General features: G+C 40.3%; 1 protein-coding gene across 1 annotated transcript in view; it reads left to right on the top strand.

Moving 5' to 3' along the window:
- Nucleotides 1–22855, top strand: part of grin2da (glutamate receptor, ionotropic, N-methyl D-aspartate 2D, a) — a gene marked incomplete at both ends in the record, with an annotated part of 106782 nt that overhangs the window by 51694 nt on the left and 32233 nt on the right. The window contains 3 exons of the mRNA XM_079176326.1: nucleotides 5872–6077; nucleotides 8715–8883; nucleotides 14034–14187. Coding sequence (XP_079032452.1) covers nucleotides 5872–6077; nucleotides 8715–8883; nucleotides 14034–14187 — 529 coding nt within the window. The remainder of the gene's footprint in view (nucleotides 1–5871; nucleotides 6078–8714; nucleotides 8884–14033; nucleotides 14188–22855) is intronic.

Genomic DNA, 22855 nt, shown 5'->3' with positions numbered 1-22855 from the left:
AGGCAGAACAATGGCAGAGAGAGAAGCCGCAATTAAGTTTCAGACAAGGTGCAGAGGCTTTACTCAAAACAGGAATTTAAACATGACAGAAAGAAACCATACCAGATTTAATATTACATTTTGCCAGAATAAATGTGCTTCAGTTAGCACCAGCTGATAGTTTCACTGTAGCTGCGTGGGTCTGTCTCTGATCTTTGAGAATCTGACTGAAAACTGAGACGCTACTTGCTAACAAAAGTAATATCCATAATACTATTATATATATATATGCATTAAGTATGATTTCTTTCAAAATCATGGTCGTCTAATTAGAATAGATTTTGAGTATTTAGTCTGTCCATGTTTGGTGTTTATTGATGTGTTAAAAATAGCTCTGAGTTAAGCCGGACCTAACAATACACTGTGTGGATATTAAAGCTGTCCTGATATACTGGTATTATCGTTAACTGGGATATTTAAAAGATAGATTGATGACATCATGTTAATAATACACATATGATAAAATTGTGTATACAACATTCCGAGCATTGATGCAGCAGCAAACCACTTCCTATATAAAGATATAGTGATGATGTGGTGTAACATCAACCTCCTTACGCTCTTAGTTTGACTGTGACTGGTTCGCCAAAACAGGCAAGACACAAAGCAAACAAAGTTAAAGATGAATTTTACTGATAGCATTATTTCTTTTTTTCAAATTGTGTAGATATTGCGCTAATAACACAATAATGAATCATTTTGACCATAATATTGGTAGTAATAATGAAATGATGACAGCTCTAATGGACATACTGACATTGTGTGAGGAACAACTTGTTGAAGTCAGTGTGTATCAGCCTGTATTGAATTAAACCAAACTTTAAAGCAACTTCTATTTGTTCCGGTTTTTATAAGTATTCCATCATGCAGCTAGTTCACAAGCTATTTTTCTCGGAAACCAATTTTGTACTCCAGTTGTTTACTGCAATTTACAGCTGTTTTGCACTCACAGAACTGACTGCAGAGTGAAAATAGAGGCAGAAATCACTCAAAAGTAGTAATGAATCCACTGCTGGCAGGAGTCGCATGGATGAATGCACGCCCATCACTGTCCATAATATGGCCGCCAGTCCTTCAATAATTAGTATAAGTGAGGCTGTGGTTTAATTCTTTCTGTTGGAAGAACCTTCGGGCTGCAACGACCAATCCTTTTCCCCCACTGGAATTTTGAGAGCAGTAACTTTTTAGCATTTGAGGAAATAACCAGGTGAATTATTAATTGAGTCGGTACTTAAAGAGCCTTGAATCATCTCCGGATGGGCGACATCATTGGGAAACAGAACCGCAGCCAGGACAGAGCAAGTCTGACCAGAATAAATAATCACACAACTGAAAAGCACCACGGAGAAGCAGACAGAAAGTCCAGACAGGAAAAGGTTCAACAATAATAAATATTTAAAAACCAATATCCACAAAATTAATGAAACTTTATCCTCGATACTAAAGGTTAAAGAAGGCCAAAGTGAGCAGAATGTATCAGCCAAATACGCAAGAATAGGATATGTTGGGGGGGGCATTCATACAAATAACAACAACAAAACTGATACATAGACATAGACATTTTCTTACAAATCACCGTGTTTTTGCTACCTTCTAGAACAGGGGTGGCCAACCCGCGGCTCGCGAGCCGCATGCGGCTCTTTGCCCGGTTTCATGCGGCTCTTACGTTCATATCGAAGTTTGTATTTGTGTTTTTTTAATGTTCGTGTTCGCTTCGCTTGAGTTAAATACGGTATTTTCGTCAAACGCGCATGTGCGGCCACAGATTACGTTCCTCGTCGACCCATTTAACGCCGAGACGGACTGTTTGAAAGCCCCGCTTTAAGTAAAAATGTAAAAGTCGGACAATTTACAAATATCCGTTGTATCGCGCAAGGCGGAGCTCCTCCCCGATCCGCACGCGCCGCGCACCCCCCCCCCCCCCCCCCCCCCGCCGACAACCGGCCCTTTGGGGGCAACCATGATGCTGATGTGGCCCCAGAGCGACAATGAGTTTGACACCCCTGGTGTACACAATGTTCATTGTTGAAAATGACTGGCCTGTGGTCTTAGGAGTCAATTTCTGTCATTATCATATTGGTGTGTGACATTTACAATAAATCTGGCTGAGCAAAGGTATGTGTGTGTGTGAGGAAGGGATAGGGTGATGTTCATGTGTGCCCATGTGTATGATGTGGCTCTTTGCGGTAACACAGTAAAAAATGTGGCTCTTGGTCTCTGACTGGTTGGCCACCCCTGTTCTAGAAGAAAACCATATCAACAGGGATTAGGCCTATCCCTGGGATAGAACAGTTCTTTCTACAATTGCTATTGTCATCAAGTGTTTGGTCTTCGTATGAAAAGGTCCTCTGGTGCTCAGAGAGTTATGAGTTTTACCTTTGCAGCAGCAGCAGCGATGATTTGTTTGTAATGAACAGAAGAGGAGCTGCGTTACAATGAGCCGCCAAAGCCAGGATGAACAGGCAAAGGAAAATAGATATGAAATCAAATATTCTGTAAAGCAGCTATTGGTTGCTTTGGGGGTAATTAATGTCAGCATTTTGAAAGGAGGGGGGGTGGCAGATCAGAAAGCAATGACTGCAAAAGTAGTTATTTTTCAAGTCCGTGCACAACAGAGTCTTGATTTTGGAAGGAATGCACATTAAACATTGATTCATCCAAGTAGTGCAACCCAAACTATCGAGTCCGCTGAGCAGCGCTCCTCAGATTATTGATTAGAATGGAAATGTCAAAAATAGACATGAAGATACTAAAAATGATTATGACTCAGATCCATTTCTTCTAGACGGAGGAGATTGCAGTGAATACCAAAAGTACGTCTCTGTATGTGCTGCAGTAGATTTTTGAATGCAGTCAATAAACATTCTATAGAGTCTGTGTTGTTTGTAAGATGTGAATATGACCTCAACTTTTTACATTAAGTTGGGTTTAGTGTTGCTGTTGTCATTGAGTCTCATAAAATTGTAATAACAAATCCAAAGGTCTGTCTGAGCTCCATGGTAACAGAGGGACAAAATACCAAATAATACTCCATCCCTGCCTTCAGCTGGGCTGGCAATCCAGGGATTCAGCCCCTATCTGAGCAGTGTGTGTGTGTGTGTGTGTCTGCATATAAATGTGTTTTTTTTGTCCTATTTTGTGTTTAAAGAGCGGCAGAAAGCATTTACTTCAGTTAATGTGAAACATGATAGAGGGGTGAACTGGAGGACAAATGTGCGTAGATGAGCCACTTGTTATTTTGTTCCATAATGAACTGTAGGGTCTAGATATGTATATTTATGCAATATAGAGGGTGACAGAGAAAAGAGCAGTGTAAAAAAGAGGCTCTGAAAATGCATAAAGGATACAGTGAGTGAGGTTGGTCCACAGAGCCAGGTGCTGCACATGTCCCATTAACATCCTACTCTTGTGTTTATGTCTGGTCCTTGTGTTAATTAATGCACTGAGGGGCCAAAACCAATAATTATGAATTATACTGTGGAAGTGTGTCAGTGCACATATTTGTAATTTGTGTGCCTAGTTGTGTCTGTTAGGTTTGTGTATTTTTTGTGTGTGTCTGTGTGAATGCATTTCTGCTTGTAAAGTGTATGGTGCTATGTGATAACTTGTATTCATCACGTTGTGGGGACCATCCGTCTGCACAGTACATGAGGACTGACCTCCCCTCTGGAGTCAGAACGCTGGGCCTGTTGCACCACTTTGTCACTTGAAACTCAACCTAGTGATGAAGAAAATAGAGATGTACGCCTCTAAATCAAAGGAATTTGCAACAAATAAAATAAGTAGAGATTACTTGTTAAATAACAATATTTATTATTTCTCCCCCCTCCAAAAAAAAATGGTATATAGTGAGAATATAAGATGACACACTTGTTGAAAAACGGATTAATAATAATGTTTAAGCACAAATTAAATAACTTTAGACAATCAACCATTTAAGGTTGGTTGTTGGTTGTGTGATCTGATATTTCCCGCCCAATGAACTGCAAGCTTCTCATTCTCAAACGCACTTATCTCTCCATGTATATATACATAAAACAAACATTGTCTTATTGACACAATATCGTACCGAAAGATTTAGAGAAAAAGAATTTGGTTGAACTTTACACACAAACTTAGTGCTGAATTTTACTAATAGTTGGTGCAACAAAATCCTGGTTGCTAAAAGGTAAAGTGATTATTTTAGGGTTAAGGCTTATGGATAAGGTTGGAGTGAGGACCTGGTTAACTTCAGAGGAGGATTAGGTTTTAGGGACAATGAGAAATAATGTAAGTACAAATGTGTGTTTGTGGAGACATTTCTTTCACACAGTCACAGTGTGGGGGGGCATATCAAAAAGCTTTTAGAGACGAGATACAAATTAGTTTAATTAAGTTTAATTAAGGAACTAAATCTGGGCATATGCATGTCGTGAATATAGCTACGGTTTTAATAAGACTATAAACAATGTCCTCACAAGTGACAAAACCTGTATGTGTGTGTTTTGAGCGGCTTTGCATGATTTTTCACAAATCCCAGCAGCAGCCGCGTCTGGCACCATCACAGGAGAATCGTCTGTATGCAAATACCGTCTGAATATATGACACTACAGTTATGAAAATGACAAAATTAAAAAGCCAGATTTGCTGTGTTGTCGCTGCACATCCATCCAGTGACTTCCTCAGTCGATATGAACAGATGTGTTTACACATGTAGGTCAATGTGACACTACAAACTGTCTATTTGGTCTCAGTCTGCCCCAAATACCGTGCTGCTGCATGGAAACACTCAGCTCAGTTAAAGTGAACAAACTGCTCATTATACAACACAACCAATGCAAAGACTCACAAGGTTGTTGCTTTACATCTCCCTGACAACCCATAACTGTAAAGAAAAAGCACGTCGCTAGAGAAGAAAGAGAAAAGAAGCAAACAACATGAAATATGAGCTATTAAATACCTCAAAACAGTGATAGTCAGCGTTACTTCATAAAACACACTTTTCCAGGTTGTGTTCTGAGTTATCAGCAGGAGAAGCAGCATAATAGGCCAGATACACTCTGAAGGAGCCCATTCTAGATACATAATACAAACTTATTTTTACAGGAGGCTTTGGCCATAATTAGATTGCACAATAGACACATGGGGAGCAAGAACGGCAATTGCATGCAACCAACATACCTAGCTATTCAAACAACTGGTGCACACGGATCACCTCAAGTCCAGAACTCTTTTGACGAATCATTTTAATCAATAGTATTCTTGGACTCCCCAAACAATTGTTTTGTACTTCTGATTTGTACCACTGGGAGGCATTCTGGACACAAACCAGGAAGTATCCGTTCAAAGTGAAACTGTTTGTGGGAAAGTGAGATTTTTTATAGATGCATTGTGCTATAATACAATAAAAGAAAGCAGCAGAAACAAAACAACAAAACAAAAGAAGCAAGTTGTCCCAAAACCAGATTGATTTTTGCACATCGTTACGTGACAATAATTCAATATGTAGCAGGTCCTTACTAAACATGGAAATGTAGTCTTAACTATTTTGTTGAAGCAGAGGTTATATGTGCAATTATTTTTACCTCTGCAAATGGCCAATTGCGTGCATGCTTTTCGGGTTGTATGCAAATCCGATGTGTTAGCAGTAAGGTAGAGATACTTAGCTGTCACACTAGGTACCACGGTTAACGTACTAACTAGGTGACAGGCCAAAACACAACCCTGATTATATGTTATTAATTCATCAAATCACTCAAAAAGCTCTGGGTTATAGATGAAAACAATGTGATCAGCGGTCTCTTCTAGAACAATTAGAAGAGCTGAAGAGCATCTGTGTTTATTCCCATCCAGGTTGGCTGGTGGGAGAATGGCCACCTGCGTCTTCGTTACCATCCCTGGTCTCGTTACGGCTCCTTCCTGAAGCCTCTGGATGACTCACAGCACCTCCGAGTGGTCACCTTGGAGGAGAGGCCCTTCGTCATCGTGGAGCCGGCTGACCCGGGCACCAGCTCCTGTATCCGGGACTCTGTACCCTGTCGAATGCCCGTCAACACAAGGTAACACACCACAGCCCCGCGAAATGAAGCACATCTTTCTGAATCAGTGAATCCCTGCTGCATTGTGTTCATCCCGACTCTCAATGGTTGGTCTGTACATTTGTTGTTTCTTTAACACACTGAAACGTTTTATTTTAGTTGAGATTTTATCCAAATATACATTGTCATAGAAAAAGGTAATTCTTAGTACCAGAACATATTAGAATGAGGACAATGTGCATACAGTAGCTGCTTTGGTTCCATTAATTAATGGTTTTTCAAACATAGTTTTTAGATGTTTTGCTTTTAACAAACTTGCTCATTAAATCCGTTAAAAACAAAATGGCACCTCCACTTCCTCCATCACCACAGTGGTGTACAGTTGTCTTTTTTTCTGGTTCTTTAAGTTGACTCTTTTAGAGGGGAGGAGATGTTTAAAATCAGTTTACAAAACCAGAAACAAGAAAGTGTGAATTTTGTAATTCGCCAAAGAAAGTGTCAGGTCAGGATGTCCTGCAGTTTATTATGGCCATAGGCAGAGAGGATAAGAATAATATAGATTTGTTACATTTTCTATCTGAGAATGGACTGAAGCAGTTTTCAACAGGAGTTGGTCTCCTCGACTCCTTATCGGCCAATAAACTTTAGTGAAAAGTTTCAAAAAGTAGTAAGATAGAGACCATCCTGAGACCAGAAGGGTCCCGACTCTGATCCCTTGTGAAATTCAAATGTCTGGCCAAGCTTCCATGAACAAGAGAGTAAATCTTTTCCATCTCCAGGTGCTGGTGTGCAGGGAGGATTAGACCTGAAGAAGAAAATAATCTAATTATCCCTGGAAGGAAATTACGTTTCCTCACAGAAGCTATAGATGCATTAAACGTCATATGGCACCTGAAAGCATGCAATTATGAACGTGGCATCATTTTGTTACAGCTGTTCATTAAAACCATAAAAAAAACTTCAAACCACACAGCAAAGTAAGGTTAATTGTCTTTTAATCAATCCAGATAATTAGAATCACGGCGCAAGAGATATCCTGCTGCATCCCTTCCAACGCTGCAAAAACATTTACATTGCAGCCAGTGAAGACGACATGTTATAAAATGAGACGCAAAAAGCATGTAAGGCGGGGTTATTCCATAATGACTTACGAATTGTTGTGTTATTCTCATGCCATTTCCTGAGACCAGGTTGCATAAAATGATATGACCTAAAAGATGAGAGCATAATTCAGGTTCAATATTGATTTCCGAGAATTTGCTTCATAATCTTATATTACGTGTCACATACAATATACCATTCAGTGGTGTTTATCCTGTTTCATGTACATATACGGTTCATTTGAGGCAAAAGTAAGTCAGGGGGAGGAAAAGAGACAGTGTGTGTGTGTGTGTGTGTGTGTGTGTGTGAGCTCTGGCTCCTGGTCTATCCTAGATAAGCTTCCTTCCTGCCAGCACATGACCTGGCAAATGGGAAGATAAAGACTTCATCCTCCATCAATTTTATTGGCAGAGAGAGAAAGTTGTTTCTCCTGTAAATCAACCTACTTTGACCTGCTTGTCTTTTCCCCCCCTCTTCTACATATATATCCAATGTACTTTTTTAACTTTTATTTCCTATGACGTTGCTGCAGTATGGTGGCTAAGATGTTTTATGCTAATCATTTTCAATCGTCATTACCACCAAGGTCATGTTTTGTTTGTTTACTCGGGCAAAACCAAGCACTTGAACTTAACTGCCTTTTATTCAGAATATTTCTCACTTTTGATGAGAACCACCGAACACATACGACATGTCTTAATCTTAAACGGCCACTTATTACATAACTGAACGTCAATTTAAAAAAATATTTGTGTAATAAACAGTTAAAGTCAAAAATCAATTCAGTGTGATGCCACAGTAAATTGCCTGCTTTCATCAATTCTGTGGCGAACATCGCTGTGACATTACATCTGTTTGCTAGTTGGCACCCTAACTGATGGCAAATTTGTCGGGCATATATGAATGTATTATATTTCATTTAGCGATTGTGTTGCCAAATATCATGTGGAATCATTTTATGTAATTTAACATGATGTCAATAATAAACATACACAGAGAATAATAACTCGTATTTCCTTTGTAATGTCTGCCAAGTAAAGACCAGACTTCATTTGTAGAAAGGCTTTTCCAAGATATACAAATAATACAGAGGAGTTAAGTGTGTCACCCTCATACGTTTGACTTGGCTTGAGTAAAAAAACAATTTTGCAAGTTGTGTTGCTAGGTAACAGAGCCATGGGGTTTCCATAGCTGCCATCAGTGTCTCGGGGTCCATCAAACGGGCACTTGATATGGACAGCTGATGGAGGGCAAAGCAGCCACTTGAGTGACAGCGATCGAAATGCACCTGGATTCCTTTGTGAAGTGTTCACTTGATAAAGCCTCACAGGAAAAAAGGCGTTCAGAGATCTTTGTAAATTCTAATTGTAGATGCGTCTGTGATAGAGGAAGGGGAATGTTTAAAGATTTTCAGTCCCCACTCTTTCTTTTCCAATGTCTACAATAGCCAAGCAGCGAGTCCAGGTCAGAGCATTCCTGATGAAACATCTTAAAATGTCATGAAAAGTATTTTCACTCCTTCACCCATCTGTTTACTTTCTCACATCGTCTCTTCAGCTTGGTGGTGGACGGCACCGGGCCCATGAAGCACTGCTGCAAAGGGTTCTGCATCGACGTCCTCAAGCGACTGGCAAAAATAGTGGGTTTCACTTACGACCTTTACCTGGTGACCAATGGGAGGCATGGGAAGAACATCGACGGGGAGTGGAACGGCATGGTCGGAGAGGTGAGGAGCTTGTCTACAATCTACAATTATTGTATGAGTGGAATATTGGCTTGTTAGTGAACTTTCTAGTTCAGTAAGTAAAAAGACACTATATCAGTGGGTTTTGTGTATGTTTAATCTGTTGTTCAGTGCTACATGTACCATTTCTCCGTTCCAAAGGTGGCTAGAATGGCTAGCAATTTAGCATTGTAACTAAAAAGCAACAAATGTAGCCACTGTAAAGCTACTTTGAGGAGGACTTCAACATTTTTAAACCTTTATGTTTAATTGCACAGGTGATTAAAAGTCGTCTAAAAGTACCAGTTTCCTTCAAGAAAGAGTCAACATTTTTGCAAATGCACATTTTTGTGTTCGATCGATATAAGTCTGTGTGTTAACTACGGAGCTGGAGCTCGGTGTGGTTAAGCTAGCTTAGCATAAAGACTGGAAGCAAGGAAAACCGCTAGCCTGGATTTGTCCAATGTGAAAACAATTTGCCTACCAACATATCTACATATCAGATTTGAAAGTTGCATCTTGTTTATTTATGTAAAATGTAGTTTGATGTAAACCAAGATAGACATACCTTCTCCTGGCTCCATCTCCTGAGATTGCCATGAAACTTCTCACTCTCTGAAACAAAGCAAATAAGGGTATTTCCAAACATTTTAAACTATTCCTTTGACAAAAAATGTCCACTCATGAAACATTCATAAGCAATATTAAAACATGCATCACACAAATAAACATCACAGTGACAGCCACATGGGTGAGAGATTAAATGCAAGTTTTTAAAAATACATCTTCGGTTGAGACTTGAAGCAGCTTGCACACGGAATTTCCTCTGAGACTTGTTTACTCAAACGTTCAGTAGCCCAGTTCACAAACACACCGTGACCACTTTCTTTTGTGTGCGTCTCAGTGAGATATTGTAGCTACATATTTAACTCCATTTTTCCTGTACAGCGTCGTTTATTCTTATTCTTTTTTTTTTTTTTGTATTTACAAAAAGAGAGTTTAATTCTAGGGCTCCTGTGAAATTCTTTTTATCCTGCCTCAAATCCTTTAAAACGTGACCCAGCAAGAGAGGATTGGATCCAAACCGAAGAAGAAATAAGAGGAAATATGGAGAAGGCCTGTCAGGAAGATTAGTGCTGGAGAAACGGAGAGTGAGAAAGGACAACACAGACTGTGAGACTGTTTGTACATGACTGTGTGTGTGTGTGTGTGTGTGTTGGCAGATACTGCTGTTTCCATGATGCCAATCCCCCTCTGGTGGCTGGATTAATGAAGTTGGTTTAACACAGAGTTAGACAGGGAATGCAAAGTATCATAGAATGTGCGTGTGTGTGTGTGTGTGTGTGTGATCTTGTACTTCTAACTTTGTGAGGACCTTTTTGAAAGTGAGGACATTATTTTCCCGGTGCTCACTTCCTTTATTTTATATATTATACGTTTTATGGTCAATTTCAAACTAATATTTTAGTTACTGTTCAGAAAATAACACATTTGGCAACAATTTGACATCTCATCATCGCCCCAGTGTGTTGACAGGTCTAGGGGAGTACTGCAAGAGGGAAGACAAATAGAAGTAAAAATGTAGGTGTGCAAAGGTGGATTTTTACTTATGATCAATATATATTTACATGAATGTGTTTAAATGTGATGATTGGAATCAGATTTCACAGCACCATATGTCAAACATTTTTAGGCCCAACATTTTCTTAACACAAATTTGCTATTTGAATAATTTCTTTCTTGTCTTGTCCACCTTTTTACTGATAGGAAACCTTTGCTGTGCAATCATTAATAACCTTATAATTTGGTTTATTTCATACCCTATGAACGTCTGTGAAAGATCACAAAATACAGCATTTCTTGTGTCACTGAAAAGGAGAAGATGTCGCAGTCTTATAGGAAAATACACAAGCAGCCTGGGCTGACCAATCTCCATATTTCTCCTTAGTCACCATAACCCCAGTATTCGGTTGGAATTTTGAGTGTGTGTGTGTGTGTGTGTGTGTGTGTGTGTGTGTGTGTGTGTTACAACTTTAAATTAATGGCTAGGGAAACACAGGAAGTAAAATAACAAGTTTACCCAACCTTTGTCAAACTGGGACTAAAACAACAAGGAAAGGCTGCTGAGGCACTTCAGGAGTAACAATAAATAACATTTATTTATATGAAAATGATTAACAGAGAAACAAACAAAGAAATGCATCAGAGTCTCCAAGGGTAAAACAATAAATAAACAGCCTACAATAACTAAAAAATCAAAACTCACTTAGTTTGCCGAATCAAACAAAAGACAATTCAAAGCTTTCTATCTCATCAGAGATAAGGGGAGAAAAAGGGGGGCAAATAAATACTGTAAAATACAGGTTTTACTTATCCAGTGAGAATGAGCCGCACGAAAACCGACTTGGGGGAAATTTGTAAATGACATGAGGTCCCCTGGTAATACTCGTCCCATGCGTATACGGCTTAAGCATGACAGTGTAAATCCAGCTTCAGGGTTTTACAGAGTCACACACAATAATGTCTATGTGAATGAATACGTGGATACTCATATATCGATGAGTGTGTATGTACGTGTGGGTGGGTGCACGTGTGTGTTAGCATTAACCAAACACTGACAATGACGGTATTTGCTAACGGACCAGATGTCGTTGTTTACAGGGCTTCTGTCTCAGAGAGGCCTCAGAGATGCAGGTTCTCTCTCTCTCTCTCTCTCTCTCTCTCGCTCTCTCTCGGTCTCCAGCTGCCTCCTGCCCAGCTTCTGTCAGTAACTCATTAAATTGCTTAATTATGGCAGCAGAATGTGTATGTGTGCACAGGGGACAGCTGAGTTTGTTTGTGTGCAAACTGTTGCATCTCACATTGTCCTGTTCTTGGTTGTTTCCTGCTACCTGCAATTTCTTTTACCAAAACCAGTGGTTGAGATAAACTATAACCAGATCTCAGTATTGTTAATTACATATGTGTTAACCCTAACCCTAACCCTTAATTTTGCATAAGTAGCCAACGAGTGTAAAATAACATGACCCTGTGTGTTGGTTTTCCTCCCGTCCTCCCCAATGTTTTGAGTAACTAGCCGCCACTGATTCTTTTTTGATTAACTAAACTCCTCTGACAAGCAAAACGTCACCAAGGCCAACGTGTCCACCGTCCTGAGGCCTGTTCTTTGTCCTTGTGCCTTCAGTGAAACACCCACTTGAACAATCATTTCCGCTATTTTTCTAAATGTCATTCAGCATCGCAGTTTTTGTCCTCCTTCTCTCCATGAATGCCTCCCAATCAGGCAGTCATTTTCTACGTACTTTTTGCATTTCCTCATCGTCAGCTGACTCATCCTGGTATAATATTTTCTGTTCCCAATATGAAGTCTGTGCAGCAATTAAGCACTCACTAAACAGGAGCGTCACAGGTGTTGCTTTCAGACTTTTCAGATATTTCAAATGACCTCGTTGAATTGAATGGAATAATTATCATTGATTGATTGATCTTGACATGCAGAGTCAATCACACAGTGTCAAAGTTTAATACTTGTTCGTCATCAACCTCCTGCAGGAATTCACTTTAAAAAGGCTTCAAAGACAAACTATCTGTTTTACAAAGTAATCTTCATCCCTTTCTTTTTGTATTCATCCAGAGAAGGTTGGCTGAGCACACGATTCAGCAGCACAGTTACATACACTCAATCATATTCCTGCCTTTCAGTCAGCCATTAATTCACATTCCTTTCATGATTGCATTATGGTAAATTATTATAATTCATGCTGTAAATTATGACATGATATGCTGAGACTTGAAACTTGTTTGATAAAGGTTGCCCCTCACAGTTGTGTTTAATAATATCATGTAATTATGTCATTAAGTCTCCATGATGGTCAGCTGCCAACATTGTAACGTAAGAGATAACCAAATTGGTCATTATCCATTTTTACGTTGCTTGCTTCTCGTTTCCCGGATTGAAGTTTCCAACGTTGTATTTAGAACCATTTTCAGCAGCAAACTCTCAAAACTCAGATTTCAGAGATTCCCAGCAGCATGTAAATCTGCCAAACAAAAGACAGAAGTAAAAAAAAAAAAAAGTTGACTAAATGTTGGCTGTTGTGAATAAACGTTGATGTAACAGTCTAGGCCATTGGTTGGTTGGGTTTTGACCAGAAAGTGATATATCTCCTGTTTGTGGCAACGGTAACTTGGTATTGAACAGAACAAGCGGGCATTGTAGAGCGCTGCTTAATTTTGGCCCTCTATGTCTCTATGTTCTGTTGTCACGATACTTCGATTTTACAGACATATCTGGACTAACTCTAGTGACCTCACTGGTTTAACTTCACTGGTTTAACTTGGCTCCGCAGCAATAGCCACCATGGCTTGAATAAAGAAGAATCCTTAAATCCATCAACAGAAAAAGACATAACCACGCTGCCGCTGCTCTTTGATTGACAGGTGATAACAATTGAACACTTAAGATGTCAACAGAGAAAGAGGAAGAGGACTTTAAGGATTGTGACTTCAAGAGCCTGGTGAACGGCGTCTCATTGGTGTCTAGTCAGGGACCGCTGAGACTTTTGAGGCCCGGCCAAGACTCGAGACTGATGAACTGCTGGTCAGCAGCCAGTTCCTCTGACCTCCAAAATCCCTCGGCTGCAGTCAAGTAACCTCCGTTTCCTGCCAGGTCAAACACAACAGAGCTGTGAATCCCCTCACCTTCTCACCTTCTGACCACCTGATCCTAATTTACAGCAGTCGGCAGAGCTCTGAGGAGGATCACAGCCCAGTTTCATGTTGCATGCAGAGACAAGAGAAAACTCAGTGGAAATTTCATCACTGACAAAACCTATGAAGAGTCACGCTTTGGATTCTTATTTTCAAAGACTGTGCTTCTATGCACGGAGTCTTAAGGCAACTCTTTGTAGAAGGGTGTATAGTTCACACATTTTTGTTTTCCAGCAATTAAATAAGAAGGAATCCAGCACACAGAAAAGTGAGGAGGAAACAAGTTGAGACAGGATCTAGAGCAGGGCTTTGAACTCATGAAATCTAATTTAAATAAACAGCTTATTTTCTTGTTTGGTAAAAGAATATAAAAACGCTTTTGGGCCTTTTTAACTCGTCAGACACACAAAATCCATCTAACGACATGCGTCCTGTTTTTCCAGGTGGTGTCCAACAGAGCTGACATGGCCATCGGTTCTCTGACCATTAACGAAGAGAGGTCAGAGGTCGTAGAGTTCTCCGTTCCGTTCGTGGAGACCGGCATCAGCGTCATGGTGTCTCGCAGCAACGGCACCGTGTCGCCTTCTGCTTTCCTTGGTGAGTTGTTGTCTTGAGTTAAATTCACTTGATCATTATTCCCAGAAAGTCTTTTACTCCACGAATAGGAGCAGAAAGTCAAGTCAATTCAAGTCAGTTTATTTGTATGACAGCTCGATTACTGACGGAGAGGAACTCAGCAGAGAACGAAAAGCCAAAAACCCTGACATTCTGCTTGCAGCTTATGAGCTTGTAGTATCTAAAATCCCCGGATTATACTGTATGTGTGAGTATGAGTGTTTATTCTTCAGGCACAACTATAAACAGAGAGGAAAAGCCGTAAAAAAAAGTGTATTCGTATTCCCCAAAAGTGGGTTTTAGAGACGCAAATCAACTTCTGCCAATAAAAAAGTCCAATAAAAGACATCCAACATAAAGCATACAGAACATATACTTAAATTCAAGGTGTATTTATTTTGAATGTTAAAGCCCCTGGGCTGTCCCAGCTACAGTACTTCATTTACATGTTGTGCTCTCTCTCTGTCCTACTTACTGTTTGTGTTTCCGAATCAAACCAAAAGGGAATTTCACTGTTTTATTTCCGTCATTGTTGTGATCTTATTTTCTCACGCAGGTTTTGGTATATGATCAAAACCTTTTGTGGAATATCTCACAAACTGGAGACAGTTTTACTACAAAAACAACAACATAACCCTTTGCTGAGTCAACGAGAAGCTGCAGTGGCGTATTACTGAGGGATCACGTTGAAGACTACAGAGATTCCAAAGTATTGACCTGCTGCTCGTTTACTGCTGGTGTGGAAAATTGCTTGAATCCATTGTATTGCCCAAGTGTTTACAGGAGCCGAGGGCTTCTTAGTTTACGACAACACGGCAAAAAAACCCAAAACAAACCACACACACGCGCCCTCTTGAATATCAATATCTGGAAAACGAACTCTTATCAGTACAAAACATAAACACCCTCAGGTATTGCATTGGGGTTTGTCTTAATTTGTAAAATGTACTAATTATTCTGAAGCCAAGGCTGTAAAGATTAAAGTCCTAATGAGGTGATCATTCATGACTACAGGTCACACAGAACAGATTAATTATTAATTATGCTCTGTAAGGACTATTGGAGGTGTTATGAAAATTTCCAAGCCAGAAATCATCTATTCAGTCAGGAACACTCTCGTTATAGATTTTAACCATTTATTGCAACAAATGGAATACAGTTAAACTTGGCGATAATGGCTCCGCTCTTTGAATGCTCCCCGGATTAGCCAGCAGCTACTGAGCTAAGACCAGGAGCACGAGCAATAACCCCCCTGGTTTTACAGGACAGAGGTACATTTTTTAAATACATTTCAAACATTTGCCAGAAGATGAACTAACAAAGAGGTGGAGGCTGGGGTGGAGGAGGCGAAGCTTCGCCAGCAGTGTGGTCTGTAGCAGCGTAGATGTAGAATGAATCAGTGAGAAGGAAGCCATATTTAAATAAACCTCCGTGAAGTGAGAGTGGGCTGTGATTGGTGCGTGGCCGATCGGAAGCTATGATTCAATCGGCCGGCTGTCAGCTGGTTACAGCTGGGGCGTATAACTTCCGTGTCCTGCATGAATTTACGCTAGCTTCATTTAATTAAAATCAAGCAGGTTTTTTAACAATGTGCTTTTTTCCAGAGCAGTGCATGACACAAATATAGCAAAAGGTTATACAGTAACTAACAGTAGATATCCATCAATGACGTCGTCCAAAGGACTTATTTTGTCAGCCACAGCTCCTACAGATCACAGAAGCACGTGTTATGAATACTCCAATCTTAAAATCTTTACATTAGTTACCCGTCTGTCACAGAATTAATTAAAAAAATCTTTAATTGTTTTTTTAAATCACTGAATGGCATTGTGCCGTCTTATTTGTCTAACATGGTGAAGACATATGTGCCTGCTGGGTCCCTCAGATCCTCCATCTCCAGCCTCTTGATTGTTGCTTGACAACAAGAATAGGCTTATACCTTTTCTTAGCTTCTTACATCCTAGCCCCCGAATAATTGTAGAAACGAAACAAATGTCTGCCGGAACAGTTGTTGTTTGAGGTTCATGACGCCTGATTAATTGCCTAAACATTCAAAGATCGGTTGGATTTCTGGCAAAGAGTTTTGTCGTCTGTCTGCAATTTGTGCAGTTCCAGGTCCGATTACCCAACATGCTGTTATAAAGATTATGAACTGAGCTTGTTTTAATGATACTGGAGCAGTTTGTCACATGTTGTGGCCACAACAGTCTCAACATTACTGTGATATAGAGCCGCGTACCAGACGGACCATATTGCCCCGCCATCTGCGGCTCCGTAATAAACTTTATTGGAATCGTCTCTGGACGAAACCCGTCGGGGTTTCAGTGTGAGCATCAAGTGTGAGCGTCCACATAGGCGCCGGTCGAGGGATCGGTACGGTGAGTGCAGATTGTGGCCGAGAGAGGAGGCAGATTAAAACGCATGACATCAATACAAATGCACCGGTTTAGAGGATTGTGTCTGAAAAGTTGCCAATTCGATCAAAGACCAACACTTGCCTCCCCTCTCATTATCACCTAAGAGTGCACTTGAGCAAAGCACTTAACCCCCAACGGCACACTTTAATGACTGGCCCAAGTGGACGCTGGCTTTGAAGCAAACACACACACACATCATCATCTTGTCAAACACTGACATTGGACGACATATATTACCCAGACATCATCGTTGCATATCTGTATTTGACAAAAATACCAATATCTGAATCACTCGTCAGGGCCCCGGCGTTCTCCACACATTGATGGAGGTTCTGCTCGCTGTTCGTGTTTTCAGAAACAGGCGACAGAGAACAGAAAAAGCACATGGTTGAAACATAAAATGATTTTCTCATATGTGCTTTTTTGGGAGGGAGAATAAACATGTACAGACACACTTCTTGTTAGCACTTGTCTGCAAAATGGACCCAAAAAATGGAAGAATTCTCCATCAATAGCTGTTAATCAGCAGTGTTGAAGTGTTAGAGACACGATTCCCCTTTATTCTGAAGATGTAGGCCTTTGAATGGGTAGAGTAGTGTCCAACAACAGCCCTGATAGCTTACATAACCCTGTTGTAAATGATCCTCCATTATGGAACAGGCCTTCAGTTCTGATGAGCTTTTGTCTCCCACTTGAAAAAAGGTTCACACTCGAGGCTTTGCATCTCAACTCAAAGCTGCCAATCTGGACTTTTGATTTGATATTCTCAGCATCCAAATGAAGCCCCACAGTGGAGGGTTTTTTTTTTCATTCTCATTTTCTTTCTATTTTTTTAGTTAAGTATACGTCTCATTCAAAGTCGGCCTCTACTAAGATAAGACCTCTTAATTTACTAATCTTCTTAGACTAATTCCAGACATTTCCAAGCATGAAGAGATGGAGAGATGACTGAGGGAGAGAGCTGGAGGAGAGAGAAATTAAAACAAAAAAAAGAGAGGGAGGAGGATAAAGAATATGTGTGTGTGAGAGAGAGAGAGAGAGTCTTGTCATGTACGGATATAAACCAAATACAAAGGAGTGAGATTGAGTGCTTTTGATAAAACGAGCGATAGAGCTGCTTCAGACAGTTTCAGTCATTCTCAGATGTTTTAATCTGAACAGAGGCTGGTTGACATGCTGCTCTGTGTGTGTGTGTGTGTGTGTGTGTGTGTGTGTGTGTGTTGTGCGGGCCAGATGAGACGATAAGGTAAAATGACTTGTTTGCACCTAGCAGTGCATGCAGACCTGCAAACATCTCTGAATTTGTCAAATCTGCCGATACTTAACAGAAATAGTTCTAAAGCGTCGATCTGAATTACGAATGTCCCAGTTTCCCCTGATCACGTTCATATTGTGTAGATAAATAGAGCGAAGAAGTGACGTCAGTACTAGTATGAGAAATACTTTAATTGAAGAAAAATAATGAAGAATATATGATATTAACCAGTTTATATTACTAGTAAGCTAAAAATCCGTTACATCATTACATTTTGTAACGATATATTGTCTAAACGTATGTTGAATATCAAAACATCATCTTGGTATTTTGTTTTTGGTTGTCCGTCATATATCAGGAGCACCTGAAGGTCATTTCCTTCTACTTCTGCACAAGCGTCCAACACTCAGGATGACCTGATTACATTTTGGTTAATTTAAAGGTCGCTTTGATCTCTCTGAACACATTTTGGCGATAACTAAATAATTAATATGCTAATATTGTAATTCCACAGAATTGCCTAATCGGATAAAATATTGACATTTTGTAGAAGCATGGATGTAAACTATGAAAACTACAGCTGATGCTAGTTATTGACAAGAACCTTTCAGTAATGAAATGCAGTGACATTAACCATCATCAGCAGCTTATATAGTAGATGTGCAGTAGGAAGATATCTGCTTATTCAACATTCAAACATATTGAAGCGTTGCTGCTCAAGTGCTTCTAATGACATTACACCCACTACACAATCTATAATTCTCAAGGCTGAACAGGGCGCTGAATAACTAAATAGATAAACACACACAGGATATGCAGGAAACTATATATATATATATATATATATGCTAAACAGTGTGCTCATAATGCGCTGCTGCTTATAGATATGTCCTGGAGATCTTAAGAGCTCACACTCGACACTGACACTCCTCTTGGATCCTCAGCAACACACCCGCCAAGAGTGCAGTCGATCGGATGAACGGCGGTCGAGAAAATCGCGGGACACACACACGCATGAAATAAGTCTGCTTCAGGAGTCGACTTATGTTCTCACTTCGTAGACTTGTTCCTTTCCTCCCACTCCTTAAGGGATCTATTTCATACTTACACAGCGGCAGCAGTGCATCCATCCATCTGTCAGAGGAGATTTAGGAGACAATCTGAAACACGTCATGGTCGGACGGAGGAGCAGGGCTCCCAAGGCCGTTTAATCTAAAGACCGCCGGGCAACCGGGCCGACAGGGACTCGATACTGTAACCTTGCATGGCTGTGTGTGTGTGTGTTTGTGGGTTATTGTATTTGTGTGGTAGGTGGATGGGTTGTTGGGGGGGGGGGGGGTAGCAAGACCAGAGAGAGGTAGCAGGCAGAAGAAAGACATGAGGAAAGGTCAAAGGTGAAAGAAACAATCAAGTGAAGAAGAAGAAGAAGAAGAAGTGGAGCGAGCGAGGATCGTCTCTGATGGAGGCGCCTCAGACAAACCTCCCGGCCGCTTAACTGGAGCTGGTTAGAGAGAACACGGAGGAGAGAGGACAAGAGGAAAGAAGAGAGAAAATACAACCGGCAAGGCAGTGAGAAGTGTAAACAAGACCGCTGTGATCACTGGATACCGGCCACAGCGCTGACGTGTTCAACGGAATCGATTTGCTACATTAAAGAAATCAAGAACAAATGAAAAACGGAAGCAGGGAGGAAAGAATTCTGGGAGCCGTGCTGCCTCGGCAACAGCTTCTCTTCCTGGTGTCCGTATTCAAATAATATAGATTAGAAGTGATAACAGCGGACCTATTCGACTCAATTACTGACATGAGTTTGGTCAGAAGCGTATATGCGTAAACACAGACACACACTATCGTCCTGATGTCCGCTCGAGAGTTCTGAAGAACATTTTTGAAGCTTGTTTTTTTGGTTAACTGCTCGCCCCCTAATGTTTAAGCTTCTGAGCTACGATATTCATATTTGGGAGAATCAAGACATCAGATGGGATGACCACCACCATGGCCACTGATATTTGTCGAGCTTTAGTCGAGTCAACAACAAATAAAAACATTTGGGCTTGTTATCTTCCATGTCGTATGTTTGCCCTGTTTTTCTTGAGAGCAGCTGTCCGTGTTTTGTGTGATAAAGTGTTTTCCTCAACATGAACAGACACACGTGATCTTATATATTGTAGATGCATGTCGGGCTGAGTGATAACTTTGATGTATTGGCAGTTCTTCTAGTGTTTTAGTTGGTAGATTTAAAAATATCTACTGAAAAAGAAGTTGTGGACGATGTTTTTAGAAATGTTTTTTTTACATTTTTAACACCTAATTGTGCAGCTAATTAAAAATATCAGAATTTTTTTTTCATCATTTTTATTGATATTTCATTTTTGATAAAGTTGTTTTTGAATCCGTTTTTTCTCTCGACCCACAAAAACATTATGAATTTGAATTTGGTTTGATAACATTTGGAAAGAGACGCTTGATTTAATGATTTAATCATCATTCTAGTTGGAAAAGGCTAATCCTCCTCCTGTCCCGAGGAGAATCATCTTAAAACTGTAAATTGAGCATCGTTAATTACAAAATATATATTATAATCAATCATATTTTCATAATATAAACATAACATGTCGTGATAACATTCTTGGCTCTATTGTTCTGCCTTACATGCATTCAGCTTTTTGAGTACGACAACATTATAACAGTTAATAATCATTTGTCGATTCGTTCGTCTTACACATTATTAAGATGTACTTGTTATTTACTTTTAGTTTGGGTTTTTGTTGTGACATTTTTTTTTGCCATTGAGTATTTTTCTTGATTTTTAATTTCTTTTATAAAACTGGATGAAAAAAGCGTTTCACATTCCAGACCAGGCAGCTTGTTAAAACAACTTGAAACACAAGACGTGTAGCTGTGTTTAGCTGTGTTTTCCTCCGGCTGCGCGTTAAAGGTCACCTGAGTAAAGTCTGTTCTGTTTGAGTCGGTACATCAATCAATCAATCAAACTTTGATTTCAGACTCAGGGTTCAGATTAGACCTGTTCACCAGATACATGTTGTCAGAGCCTGATTCTAAGACGAACCCCCTGCTGTAGCAGCAACTATTTAAGGATAAAGACAAAGCTCACATTTTCTCATGTAAATACAGTGAGAGACAAAAGCAAAAGGTCACCATGACTAACTGAAACCTAACGGTCCATAATGAGCGGAGCAGCAGCTCTGATAACCTCGTTCAGATGTTCTCTCCTGCCTGGCTCAGTTTTGGGAGCTGTAAACGTTCTCTGATTAGAAAAAAGCAAAGCCCTGATGGATACACTGCTTAGTCCTCAACCTTGGTTTAAATGTTGCATAAGTACAAAGTACCGTTTCATCATCAGTCCTGCTTCATTTCACATTCAGTACAGTTTAAACAAATTTAATTATTCATTCACTCATTTTTTGGCAGAATAAATCTATTTCTACGTTTTAATTACTGGAAGATAAATAACTTTTATAGCCCGATGCACGTGAAACAGCACTGTGACGTTTCTCATTCAGCATTACCAGAATAGTCCTATTGAAACATTGAACTCCTCCGTAATTAGCGACGACGATTCTACCTCTGCCGGTCCTCGATACGCTCGGTGAATGAGAAAGTGAGACAAGCTGGAGAGCCACTGCGACCCAGACAGACCTCAGAGCTGGAGAGCGAGGCGGGACACAAAGTCTAAGCCAGGATGATAACAAACACTCGGACTGTCAGGGGACCCGGTACAGAGGGACGTGACGGTTCAACAAGGGAGGAGAAGTAAAGACAGAGCGCTTGTGTTCGGAGGGGATGGGCAGCTGCAGCAGCTGCTGTCACTCATATTGGCAATTCAGAGATAAAAAGCCGCTGCGAACAAAAGAGTGAAGCAAAAGTCTCAGACCGAACCACCAACTTGTGCTTTTTTAAGAGAATATGTGGAAGCCAGTGACATCTCGCAAAGTCAGCCTCTGCAGGCAAATAGGACAAACGCAGGTGTTACTAATACCATTAACAGGCTCTGTTTTCTTCAAGTGTCCCAGTATGAACAGCTGGAAGCGTGAAAGTAAAATCACACAGCAACCGGTCACCATCCTGACTGACAATCTACATTTATAGGACTTAATACTCTCCTATCCTCTTTGTCTACCTCCTTTATACTACTTTTGTATTAATATGATCTTCCAACTCCCTCATGTCATCATCTGCAGGCATGTTTGCTCTCGTGGACTCACCTTGTGAAATAAGGATCAAACCAAAAACTATTCTGCAGAACCGTTGCTCTCACAGGAGCTGATGTGACTCAACATGAATCTAATCGGAAACAGCAAAGGTGGCAGACAGCCAGACTCACTCTGCCCTGTGTCTCTATCAGCTCCGTCCTGATTGGCTGATAGCGCGCGACACACACACCTGGGCTGGTCAGATGTCACGGAAAACGTATTGATGTCTTTCAAACTGTCTGCTGCTGTGATCACACTCTGAGTGTTTGGGATTAAAACCGGTACTAATGAGTCAAAAACAGTAGATTTTCTCCGTCTGTGGCCATCCGGAGCTCTACCACAAAATCGCTGTATAAATGTGTGTGTTTTGTGTTTATGGAGCAGTTAGAATGTTAGCATAGTCTAGCAGTGATCAATAGGAACTGTATTCAGAAAACCAGCATTTTAAAAGTTGTTTGCTTGACGGTTTACGGGCAGACCTGAAAAATCTTGAATTCAGACTTTTTACAAGTCAGCATCATGACGTAGATATTTTGGCGTCCTTTTTATCAGCTAATTGCAATTGAATGTTATACAAATCTTTTCATTTGGGGTTCATACAGCTGCAGTAAACCAGCCGCTGCGTAGCTTGTGAATACAGCTCTGTGTTACGAACGCAGACACACAAGCGTTTGCTTTTCCAACATATCTGGGACGTCCAACAAGATGTGCAAAGCAGTATTTTGGCCACAGTTGATCAAACTGTGGTTAGTTTCTACATGGAG

The sequence above is a fragment of the Pholis gunnellus genome (assembly GCF_910591455.1).
Source record: "Pholis gunnellus genome assembly, chromosome: 16".
Classification (NCBI taxonomy): domain Eukaryota; kingdom Metazoa; phylum Chordata; class Actinopteri; order Perciformes; family Pholidae; genus Pholis; species Pholis gunnellus.
The sequence above is the reverse complement of the archived record's forward strand: the minus strand, read 5'-3'. Positions and strand labels throughout refer to the sequence as shown.